General features: G+C 37.1%; 1 protein-coding gene across 1 annotated transcript in view; it reads right to left on the reverse strand.

Annotated features, from left to right (window-relative positions):
- The window catches only part of PKD2 (polycystin 2, transient receptor potential cation channel), a gene marked incomplete at both ends in the record, with an annotated part of 48,241 nt that overhangs the window by 6,004 nt on the left and 29,263 nt on the right, over positions 1 to 12,974 (reverse strand). Inside the window, 4 exons of the mRNA XM_084233628.1 lie at positions 2,538 to 2,636; positions 4,921 to 5,041; positions 6,100 to 6,281; positions 10,635 to 10,802. Coding sequence (XP_084089754.1) covers positions 2,538 to 2,636; positions 4,921 to 5,041; positions 6,100 to 6,281; positions 10,635 to 10,802 — 570 coding nt within the window. The remainder of the gene's footprint in view (positions 1 to 2,537; positions 2,637 to 4,920; positions 5,042 to 6,099; positions 6,282 to 10,634; positions 10,803 to 12,974) is intronic.

Raw genomic sequence — 12,974 nt, forward strand, 5'->3', positions numbered from 1 at the left:
ATGTAAACCCTGTGACCAGAACAGTGTCTGACATAAGTTGATCACTCAAGTATGATTTGAGTGAATGAATAATATATCCTCTTGGAAGAGTGATATGGAAAGTGTCAGCCCTTTAATAAATCAAGGACTAAGGGCCCTTTGCTCATATATGTGTTTAAGTTCAGGTTATAAAAATGGTATCATTACATTCCATAGTTCTCTGACAGCTGAATGTGGAACAGTTCTTCTGAATATTGAGAAACCTGCATTATGGATTAATTTTTATTAATGTTATAAATTTATTAATTAATTTTTATTTTCTGTATTAGCTCATGCTCGGTAATTTCCTTTTTTTTTTTAAGATTTATTTATTTATTTATTTATTTATTTATACAAGCACTGGGTACAGTCAGAAGCGCAGGAGGGTGAGAGAATTCACCAGAGCCAGAGCGGGGAGCAGAGCAGGCAGAAGGACCGAAGGACACTGCTGAGGGGAGCAGCGGGCAGCAGGAGAGGTCTGCGCGCCATGTGGGACCCTCCTCCGGTGGCCGGGGAGCAGCTGGGGATCGAACTGGCACTGCAGAGGCTGCGGGCAGCTGCGCAACGCAGCGCTCAACCGCTCAACCGCTGCGCCACCAGGGAGGCCCTCAGTAATTTCCTTACACATGCTAAGTATGTTAAAAATTCCAATGAAATGCAGATGAAGATTTTTTTGCTAATAAACTATAGGCAGTTGTTTTACATGGGCTGTAAATATGCTGTGCAAAGTGACGCTATTGATCAGTGGGGAAAATTATGATTGCTAGCGAACTTCAAAACTTTCTGTCAAATCACTGAAAGCTTCCTTAATATTCAATACAACTATATAGAGAAATAAAAAATATTCCAGCATATATTTAGTACACTGATATTTAACACATTTTCTCTGTTAAAAACTTTATCCATAGAAGCTTGATGCCTTCTTGTTGAGTAAGATATGACAGACAATGAGCAATTTTTCTATCTCTGTGAGTTATCATAGTTCTTTCCTAATATGGATTAGCTTTCAATATTTTATTCTTTGCACGTTCAATATTATGAAATATCTACAAGATTTCCTTTAGTGGGAAGTTTTTGGTTGGCATCAGATTCTCTGAGATTGGCATCCTTTTCATCACAATCACTTGCTCATTTATGTTGATAAATTTGCCTTCACTATGTTCTAGCTGCATCTCCTGAGCTATAGCGGTAGCAGGATCAACAGCCTTGGACTTGCTGTTTCTTCTATAATGCCATTCCACCGTTTTCAATATCACTTCCAGCATGACATTCTTTATTTCTTTGATGTATTTTCATCTTTGACCTATTCATCTTTGGGCTATTCATTCAATTGTGCATTTTTGAAAAATGTTACATGGGTTTATAACTGGGAAACAACAAGGCAATGCTAAAGTTTTGTGCATGAACTGAATAGAAGATACTCAGTAACCAATCACATTAGATTTTGACATTATTAGTTACTGGTTATAATGTACATCCACTATTTATATAGTGATTTATAGCCTTCAGGCCAGTAGTTAAGTTGCCCTGTACATTCACAATTAATACTCAGTTAACATACACATGGTAACAGAAATTTGAACTGTGTTGAGAAGCTGATGTTAACTCCAATTTGTGGAAGAGGACTGCTTGTCTATGCACAAGAGATTTCCTAATATGTAGTCAACTGTATAAAACTCAGGATAGCACAAATCTTAGGTCTTCATCCAAGAGACTTTGTTCTCTGTTACAATATGATTCACAGACAACATAGTACAGACAAGGAGTCACTGACGCTTAGCTAAGTGATGTTAGGGAACAAACAAATTGTGCCCTTTAGATGTAATTATTTGTTGCTTCAAACCAAATAAAGAAGTCACATTGAGAACAAAGCTGCCCAACTTTCCTGTCCTGCCCTTCCATTGAACAATGAAACATTTCCTGAGAAGGTACAAAGTGAAAGTTCTCAGGCCCTTAGACTGGTCTTAATCCAGGTACCTTTTCCTCTGGCTATTTTAAAACTTCCATGGAAGGTCAAGGGTCAGTAAAGTATGAACTACAAAATATTTGCCTCTACAGTTTTTGCTCTTTTAAAATTATTGTTTTATTATTGAAGTAATGTTTATATTGTTTATAACACAGTCTTTTCTTTTTCAAAATAGTAATTAAGATAGAAGTAGAAATGAACTCACAATATTCCCTTTTAATTTATTCTGAAGTCTGGAGTAGGAAGTGAAAGCCAAGCAGAGGAGATGTCAAAATGAAAAAAAGGAAGGAGACCAGCAGCTCAAATATTAAGAGTTTAGAGATTATTGAGAATTCTGGTGTATTAAAGTAGTCCCAGTATTTAAATTCAAGAGAGCAGTATATTTATCTTTAGTTCCAAGATAGAGAACATTCAAATTATTCCTGAAATATAGCAACCTACTATTTATTTTAATCACTGTCAAGGTATCAATGTTGATTTGGGAATATGGCTAAAAAAAGGTTAATTTTATGTAAAAAAATGAAATAAATCTGAGAACTAGAACTTGTCATACCTTTCTGATAAGATCTGAGAGTTCCATTTCAGCTTTCTGCTGGGCCAGATCAGATTTAACTTCAGAGTAAGTGTCATTGATGATGGCCAAAAACATATTCTGTTATAAATCAAAGAAAGACAGAGATTGAGGAAGAAATCTAAATATAATTTATAAACATCAATCAATATTTAACACATGACTTTTAGCTTAATTTTTTTTTGTTTGCAATCTGAGTGTTTAAGAAGTCTAACATAACATATTCTTTGGGAAAATTATTTTTTCCATTAAGTCACAGCAAAGGAAAATGCAATACATAGATTTGCTAATAAAATCATACATTGTCATATATTTGCAAAAAGAGATAAGAATGAAATACAACAAATCTGTGACTAGTGGGGTTATTTTATTATTTTTACTTACCTATATTCTCTACTTTTTTTTCATTTGACATAAATCACTTACGGGTATAGAACACTAAACACCTCTTCAAATTTCAATACTCAATTGGTCAAATTTCATACTTTCATTAAATTTATTTCTATGAATCAGAACCTGGCAGTCATCAAAGCCAGAGTGGCCAACCCTGTACCTTGCTGTCATTTTGTAAAAAGAAAGTTGGTATCGCCAGTAGTCTCCCCCTTTTTTCTTAGGGATGTGGGAAGAATAATTCTTTTTTTGTACAGTAATACAAAAATTACTTCATTGTAAAGATAAAAATGAAGATCTCATTATGATCTAGTGAGTGAGTCGATGACTGAATAACTTAGTAGGTGCTGCCAGCTACAGAACACCAGGGCAAGGCCACACCAGAGCATTTTGGATTGATACAGTTACACCCCTATTTGACAGACTGACATGCTAAGAAAATTTAGGTGGTCCGAAGTCCACTGAGGGGCCCACCACAGAACTCTCAAGTCCTGGTTTTTGTATTTTGAATAGGGATATAGCTGCTTCAGAATCCAAAACACTGCTCATGTCGGAGAGGAACAAGGCTTACTCTTCTCTCTGTTGTTTATTTTTTCCCCTTTAATACATGACAGGATGAATAAACTTCAGAGATTTAAGTTTAAAATTAATCATAACATATTCGTTCAGCAAGATACAAACATATTTCATGGTACGCCTGACTCTTTCAATGCTATTAAAGTACATCGGGTACTCAATGCCATAGGCTTAACCACCACATACCTGGACCAACTTGAGAGATAATTACACTGATTTACTAAACCTTAGCAAAGGATCTTTATGAAACTTATTGAAAATGGAAACCATTTTGTCGCTTTCTTAAGATGATGGCTGATATAAGGAATGTCTTTAATGCTAGGCAAAAGGGTGTTTAAAGTTAAGATCTTAAGTATAGATGTAAAATACCCTCTGCATTGGGCCTCCCTAGTGGCGCTGGAGGTTAAGTTGCAGAACTATGAAGCTATTCCCAGCCACTTAAGCATGAGTTCAATCCAGGGCCAGGGAGCTACCTACATAGCATAGACCTCAGACCTCTCCTGCCTTGCCCACTGCTCCCCTCAGCAGTGTATTTCAGTAGATCTGCCTGTTCTGCTCCCCACTCTGTCTCTGATGAATCCTCTCGCCCCCCTCCCCCACACCACTGGCCTGTACCCCAGTTCTTGTATACATAAATAAATAAATTAAAAAAAAAAAAACACTGCCTAGGTTAAACTAATTTAACAGCTTCTCAGTGGAAAATAAGTGTATTAATGTTAAGGTGAAGAACAAAATGCCTTAAAAGATTCTTAATTGCATGCCAAATGTTAAAAATGATAATTTGTACCAAATCAAGAGAATTTAAAAAAATATTTTTGAAAATAATTTCCAAAGAAATTTCCATTCATTGTTAGATTTAATTTTATGATAAAACTTTGAGTGTTCTTTGTAGGTAGTTTCTAGGTATGTTAAATATGAATAAGTTAAAATATAGTTTCTAAATCCTAAGAAGCCATAATTAACTCAAATATTACTCTTGTTATCCTGGACCTGGTTTGCTTTGTCACTTCCTATATTTTAAAAGGAAGAGAGAAATGTAAAGTCATGCTAGCAAGTGATCACAAGAGTGCTGACATTTTTCTTAAAAAAATGTGTAAGCATATTTTATTCTTTGGGTAGAGTACTCTTTTAGCTGACTTTATACATTTACACTTGATCTATGTTTTTTATATAAACAGACACATAAATATGGATAAATGGTACACAATGGAAAAGATAATGGTAAAAGCTTAACACTGTGAATAGACGAAAAGTAAAAGAAAATATGTTTTCTAATGTCTACATTTTCCCTACTTCCTTGGTCCTTAAAAAAGTGATAGGGAGTACAGTGGGAGAGAAAAGAACAGATGGTGATCTCTGACATTCAAGTCACCTTCACTATAAACAAAAGTGTACATACCAAAAGGATGAAGAACATAAAGAACACAAATGTAGTGAAATAAATTGGTCCCAAAACTCGATTAGCTTCCTCAATCTCTGCGAAGTTGATATCACCCAAAATGATACGGAATTGAGTGAAGCTATAAAAACAAAACAAAACAAAACACAACACCACAATACAAAACCAAAAAATGTCTGTCATTGATAAAACATTTCCTAAACAAGATTTCACACTTTCAAACCTTTTCATCAATATCGAGAGGTGCCAAATAAATTGTCAGTCCCTATGGAAAACTCTTGCTACTTCTATAAGTGGTTGGAGCTTTCTGAATAAAAAATAATATGCTTTCATGCTAAATGTTATTTTCATTTGATTAAAATATAAAATTTGATTTATACTATATAAAATGCAATAATTATTATTAGATGACATAATGAAATCAGCTATAAGAATGTAATAGATAATCTGATTAAAAGATGGTAAATCTAAACCTTCACAATGATCACCCTGGATGTGAATTTAAAAATCTGGTAAAAATAATTTCTGCAGGACAGCCAAATTTTGATTGTCAAAGACCCAGTATCCTCCAAGTGGTGCATATATGTTGTCAAAGGTGAAGCTTCATCAGAAAAATCATTTCCATTCCTGACTTTTATCAATCAGCAACATTAATTAGGGATCACCATTATCCTGATCTTCTTTCCCACCAAACTAATTTCTAAATGGCTTGGAAATCTAACACCATTTACTTACTGTTTGTTTTTAATACCATGTTTGAGAACTTTGGAAAAAGACTGAATATTTCTGTCCTGGTTTGAGTTTTTGGTGCTATTTTAGAGAGTTTTTTTTCCTCTTAGAAAATAACTTGAAGTTTATAATACATGACAATGATATTTAATCAGATTAAAAAAAAAACAGTCCAATGGTCACTTAAAATCTACCATCTGCATTTGGAGCCAAGACCTCGGTTTTTGAAACAGTGTTGGTTTACTACAGTTCTCCTACTTTAGAGCTGGCTTAAGCAGCATATTTCCATCTTTTCATTGGTGGATCAATGCTTTTGGGAAAGTGAGTGAATTTTCATTTTAAATAACTATTTTTAAACACTTGGTCATTAAAAATAAAACATTTCTTTATTCTTGAGAAGGCAGTGACCTCCCTGATAAAATTTTCCTTCTTAATTTCATCTATACTTACATACACTCTTGGAAGGTACTGAAGTCATCAATCTGAGTCCCAAAGACAAGGTATGCCAACTGAGCATATGCTAGGAAAATAATGAAGAACATAATAGCAAAGCCAAAGAGGTCTTTGGCACACCGAGACATGGTTGTGGAGAGCTGACTCATGGTCCTGTTAAAGTTGATGAACTTGAAAAGCTATAGAGAGAGGGGAGAAATCAACAGATATCTGAGTAAACAAAATATGGCTTAGACATACTGTGAAATATGGGATATAATATAGCCTTGGAAAGAATGATATTTTGATACATTCTACTATACAGAAGATCCTTGAAAACATGCTAAGACAAAAAAAAAGATAACTATTGTGTAATTCTGCCTCTTGAGGATCCTAGAATAGGGAAATTCATATAAACAGAAAGAAAGACAGGTAATCAAGGACTAAGGTGACAGAGAAATTGGGAGTTAGTGGTTACTGGATACAGTTTCAGTTGAGATGATGGAAAAGTTCTGGAAATGCATAGAGATGATGGTTGCACAACCTGTAAATGTACTTAATGTCACTAAATTGTACTCAGAGATAATGCTAAGTGGAACAAGTCAGAAGGAGAAAGATGGATACTGATGTCACTAATATGTGGAATATAAAGTATCTAAACTAAGAGATAAAGACAAGCTCAAAAACTAGCCCTTGAAGATGAACTACAGAACTGAAGCACCAACCGGGGAGTTGGAGGAGGGGTAAGAACAAGAGGGAAGGAAGCACAATGGACCATGTTGGTGGAATATAGGTGATTTGGTGGTGGATGCTCTAAGGTGGTAATAACCTAATGGGGGTATCCTAATAGTAACGCCAATAAAAATAAATTTAAAAATTTAATTAAAAAATAAAGGGAAATATTTTAAAATATCAAATGGTAAATTTTATTTTATATATATATTTTAATTTTTTTTAAAGATTTATTTTATTTATAAAGAGCTGGGGTACAGGCCAGATGTGCGGGAGGGTGAGAGGATTCACCAGAGCCAGAGCGGGGAACAGAACATGCAGACTGACAAAATACACTGCTGAGGGGAGCAGTGGGCGAGACAGGAGAGGTTGCTTGCCATGTGGGTTGCTCTGAAGCCGGCGGGGATTGAACTGGCACTGCAGATGCTGCAGACAGCTTCACAGCACTGCACTCAACTGCCCGAGCCACCAGAGAGGCCCTTATGTTATATATATTTTATAACAATTTAAATAAGAGGAGAAAATGATTTGTTTAAGATTTTCCCCAAATCAGCAACTTCTAATTCTTAATTCAAAAAGTACTTGCTGAGTGCCTAGCCTTTGCCAATTCCTGTGCCTACCCTGTGCTAATTCTAGGGCTCTCCATTACACTTACACAACAGTGTTCAGGAAAGTCACCCACACAAATGGCAAGTGTTGAGCATGGCGATAAAACAGGGAAGACAATACATTGCTTGCACTTCCTTAGGAACAGGAATCCAATGAGTGCCTACATGCACGCACACAAAGAAATAACAGTACTAAGGGGAGAAATCATGGAGAGGGTGTAACTGGGGGCTGAAGCCAAAGGTTGCTACGGGTGGCACCCCCTGGAGGGGGGTGCAGGTAAGGATAATGCCAGGTGAAATACTGGCAGAATCAGTGGGGATGTTGGCTCTGATAAGAAATATAAGAGACTGCAGAAGCAGCCCCTAGGACTCAGTGTTCTCAAGGATCCAGCAATTGCAGTCAGCCATTTTTGCCCCTATCTCACTGAATTTCCAGAAGGCTATTGTGGGCCTCTGAAGGACATGGACAGGCTTACAGCAGCCAACCTCAGAGGAGAAAAGAGAGGCTTTGCAGACAGCTGAGTGACTGAAACTGTTCCCAGCTTTGGTACTGTTACAGCCTGGAAGGAAAGGTGAAGACCCAGAACTGGGCACCTCGCTGAGCTGCGTGAGTGTGGACTCGTTGACCACTCGGCTATTGCAGCTGCTACAGCTGCTGTTTCCAGTGTCACTGTCTGGTGGTGCTGTGCTGGGGCATCTCGGCAGCTCTAGTGAGCATCTCCTGTTGCGTCTACTGCTGTCTTCATGTGTGGGATCCCCATCTATTTTCTGGCTGCCATGTGTTCCAGGTCCTCAGTGGCTGGAGGATGCCATCTTAGATGCCTTTTGTTTAGGACTTCAAAATACTTCAAAATACTCACTGCTTTGGGTGAGGTAACAGGCTACTTATGGCCTCAATGACTCTTTGTTTCCCCTTGTTTGTTAAATAAACCCCATTATTATTGTTCTCTGAACCTGAGTGGCCTTGCAATTGTGTGCACGGGTGAAGAACTCAGACAGTGACTGGTATAACCATCTGACCACTATCCTTGGCCAGTTTCAGTGCCTCTTATTGCCTGTATCACTGGTACTAAGCATGAACAGAACAAAGCTCCTGCCTTCGTGCTGCGTTCACTTCACATGATGGTTAAAATATAATGAAAACAGGTTTAATAATAATTAAAATGACTAGTAGTATAAGAAAGATTAACATAAAATGAGAAAAACCCCACAAATGGACACTAATTTAAAAAAAAAAAAAAACCTCCAGGAAATACTAATTACATCAATAATCATTAATTATCAAGCATGTGAGGAGGGTTCAGTTAAATGGCCTTGAAACTTCAAAATGACCAAAATAGTGGAGTTCTACTCAGGGGCCAGGCAGGGCTTGGAGTCAGCATTTGAACCCAGCTCTGTCTGACTACAAAGCCATATTGAACATATTTGTAGATGAGGCACAGAGGACAACTGCCCTGGTTGTGCAGTTCGCAGCCCAGAAGGCATGCCATTTCAGTAGCTTAATTAGAAGCCTTGGTGGAAGAACATTAGGGCAATGCATTAGATAAAAATTGAGTCTCAATCCCTAGTTTTGCAACAGGTCCCCTTTTCCTGGGGACCACTCTGTTACATTTTGAGGAACTTAATGGTTCTTAAAGTTTTGGGGGCAAGATGTTTACAAGCAAAGCATTAAATCAAACACCCAGCCTGAGGTATACATGAAAAAGGAAATTTCTAGATTTTTACTTAAAGACAGCTTACAATTTGTTTCTGGCCACAACAAAAGTATTTTTTCAGTTGTTATCACATTACTTAAAATAATTCTTATTATTCCTATGAGAACTTATTATAATTATTGTTTTGTGACAAAGGTTTGGTTGTTTTAGTGATGGTTTCTTCTAAGTAAGCATGCAATTGAAAAAAACAGTATGAGAGAGATAGCATAAGCTCTGATAACTCTCACGCTTTCCAGGTGTGAATACCAATCCAGGAAGATAAAACAATTATTGGTCTGTATTTTCTAGAACAGTGATGTTCAATAAGACTTTCTGTGATGATGGATATGTTTGGTATTTCCAGTGTCCAGTACAGTAGCTGCTAACTACATAGACAGACAATAAACACTTAAAACTGGCTAGAATGACAGAGGAACTGTTAATTGTAATTTTAATTAGCTTAAATTTAAATTTCAAGGCCACTTAGGCCTAGCTACTGTGTGGATAGCACAAAGGAAGAACCAGAGGTCCTGACAGGTATGCAGCTGTCTCACAATGACTGAAATTTCCTGCTCTCCAGAACTGAGGTTCATTGACTATGAAACGCCCTAATGTTTCACACACAGAAATGCAAATTATGCCTTGGGAAAAGAAGGAAATGAATGATTAAGGAAGTACTTGGAAGAGTCATCTGTCCCCAGCCCAATCATTTCTAGGTAAAACCTCCCTATAGTCTCTACCTGGTAAAGAGGAAATCCTTCTAGAGAACATTTCCCAAAGCATCTCCTCTCCTACTCCTCCCTGCCAACCTTCCCACTAATTTTCATAGTTCCTTTTCCTTTACCAGGTCACCCCATAGCAGTGGAAACTTTGATGTGTCCTGGTGTCAGAATAATCAGGCCCAGGTTCAGCTAAATATTGAAAAGCCCTCTTACTGGATTTATAAAATAAAACTTATAGGGACAGGTATTTTTATCTAATTAATTAATTTTTAATTGAGGTAACACTGGGGTACCCCATCAAGTATTGCCACTATAGGGCACCACCACCAAATCACTCATAGTCCATCATCACAGTCCATTGTGCTTCCTTCCCTGTTTGTTCTTACCCTCCTCTCCCCCGACCCCCCCACTCCTTTCAACTTAGTACTTTATTTCAGGAGTCAGTTCTCAGGGGTTTGTTTTTAAATTTGTCTTTATCTGACTCTTAGTTTAATGTTTCTGTATTCCACATATTAGTGACACCATCTGGCTTTTATCTTTCTCTTTCTGACTTGTTTCACTTAGCATCATCCCTTCTAGCTAACAGGGGTGGTCTTACAAGAGCACAGGTAGCAAGAGAAGCAGCAGGGTCACAGTGTCCTGCTGGTTTACTTGGCTTGTAAAAGGTGGCGCAGCTTTGACTGGTTATTTGAATCTGGCTTCAAAACCAAATTCAAGTTGTCTTACATTTTGTGTCTCATGTTAATATTAAGAAGGAAATAGTTGTAAAAATTTAAAATATGAAATTTATAAATTACCTTAATCCACACAAAAAATACTATGACAGCAGCTATATTGTTGAACTGTATTTGCCAGTATGCCAGATGCTCAAAGTTGGGGAAAGTATTTTGATCTTCCAGAAACTGTAGTAATACCTCCACATTTGATGTTCTGTATATGTTGATTCCTATAGCTATCACTGATAGCTGGAGAACAAATAATTGAAATGTTATTACAGAGTTTTGGAAATATACAATACCTTAAAATGACTATTTTATTTTTTTTACCACTGTTTTAATGTTGGGGCCCACCATTACACTTATTCAAAGTCATTCATAGAAGACACTCATCTAAATGGGGAGTGTGACCACTGTCACATAGCAAGCACAACCATATATTGCTTGCACTTCCTTAGTTACGGATACACACAAACACAAGCCAGAGGCCACTATGTAACACAATCAAAAACAACAGGGAAAATTTCTGTTTTTTCCTGCCAATTTCATTTAAACTACTGTCCACCCTTCTGCTTTTTTGGCCGCATCTTGCTCTCTGATTTTTGTGGGATTTTTTTAAATCAGTTTTTAGCTATACAAGTCTTTCCTCTACCCAACATATGCATAGTGGATGTTTATGTACATAGTGGTGTACTAGAGGCCAAGAAGAACAAATGGAAATAAAATACATAAACTCTATCTTCAAGAAACTTACGGCTGGTTCAGACCAGATAAACACACATAGATAAATAAGACAAAGACTACTACAGAGTTGGCATCGCACAACATAAGGGGAAAGGTAAAATAAGACACACTATAAAGGAGCGTCCGGGAGAAAATGAGATGGTGGGGATGAGAAGGACTACAGCGTGAAAACATGAGTCAAATGTTTCCCACTTGCTTATTTCTGAACCTTAACGACAAAAAACTTTCACACCTGCTTTGTTGCTGGCCTATAAAAACAGATCTGAGGGGATATGGGGGCTGCTCACAGCCATTACCATGGACTGAGGTATATGAGTGAAAAATGTCAGTGGTTAACCATAACCACCTTGCCCTCTCACAGGGGCTGAATCCAAGCAGGTGGGTGTGGCAGCGGCTGTGATCTTTGCTGCCCACTCTCTCTTCTCATGGACGGCCAGTCACTGCATTATCCCTTCCTGAGATGACCATCCAGATCGCGGCTTGAGAGCTTTATCATAGTAGACTTGCTTGGCTGCCTATTAGAGTGGAAAAAGCAACTTCACCAGCTTCCTTCCTTCTTTGAGGAAAATTTCCAGAGCTAATCATGCATTTGTGCTGGTGGTAGGAATATTTTTCTTTGAGCTCTCTGGAATACATTGAAAATGTTTCTCTACATTTTAGTTGAGAGGGAAGGGCTGACTAACTGAATCCAACAATAATGCTTTACCCAACTCTCAGTAGGCACAGTCATTTTTTGCCCTGCCCAGGACAAATATTTATAAAAATATATGGTTATTTATACAACATCAATATTGTATTAATAACTAAATTTCTTTGAGACTTTTTTAGGAAAAAAAAAAACAGGGAATAAGAGAAAAAAGATGAGGAAAGAGATTTTGTGAGAATCTGGGTGGTTATGTCAGTCCTCAGTTTTTTCAGGATTCTCATTTTTAGCTATGAAAGAACTACCTCCTTAACATAAGATTCTTGAGGGCAGGGATTTTGGTTGTTTTGTTCATTCCTATAACCCCCAAAGCCTAGAACAGTGCCAGGCACATAGCAAATGGTCAGAAACACTGCTGAATAAACAAATGAGTCATTTATAGCTGTGACACCTACTAATCAACAACATTATTTGCATTTAGAATTCTTAAAAGCCTTCTCTTTTCAGTAATTGTAAGAGTTTTGAAGATTATTGCTTAGGACAAATAGGTGACTGAAGTAAGTCTGTAGACTTCAGAGTCAATGAGAAAATAAAGTCAAAGTGATTCCAAGATTTCAAGATATAAATATTGGTATTTAGGATAACATTTCTTTTTAAGTTTTAGGTGGACTTCAGCAAATTTGGACCCAATAAAACAAAAAACCTCAACTCTTTCATAGGGCAGAAGGCCCAATGGGGTATGCTGAGTCAGTGAAGGTTTCAAAGGAGAAGTTTGATCCTTATACCCCTTCCTTGTTCCTTATAAAGACACAGTATCTAAATTGTTGTCTTGGCAGTACTAAGAGTTAAAAAAAAACAAGACTAGCACAGTGAAGCAAGTTTTCAATGAAACACTTGCAAAATTCTGTGGGTGCTGAGCCAAAGAAACTATTTTCAATTTCCGTGATATCATCAGCTATTTCTTCCAATGGTCTCCAAAGTGGCAGCACGGCAATTCATTAGGGTGCAGGGAGAAAATATTACAATGTCTAGGT

The sequence above is a fragment of the Talpa europaea genome (assembly GCF_964194135.1).
Source record: "Talpa europaea genome assembly, chromosome: 5".
Taxonomy (NCBI): domain Eukaryota; kingdom Metazoa; phylum Chordata; class Mammalia; order Eulipotyphla; family Talpidae; genus Talpa; species Talpa europaea.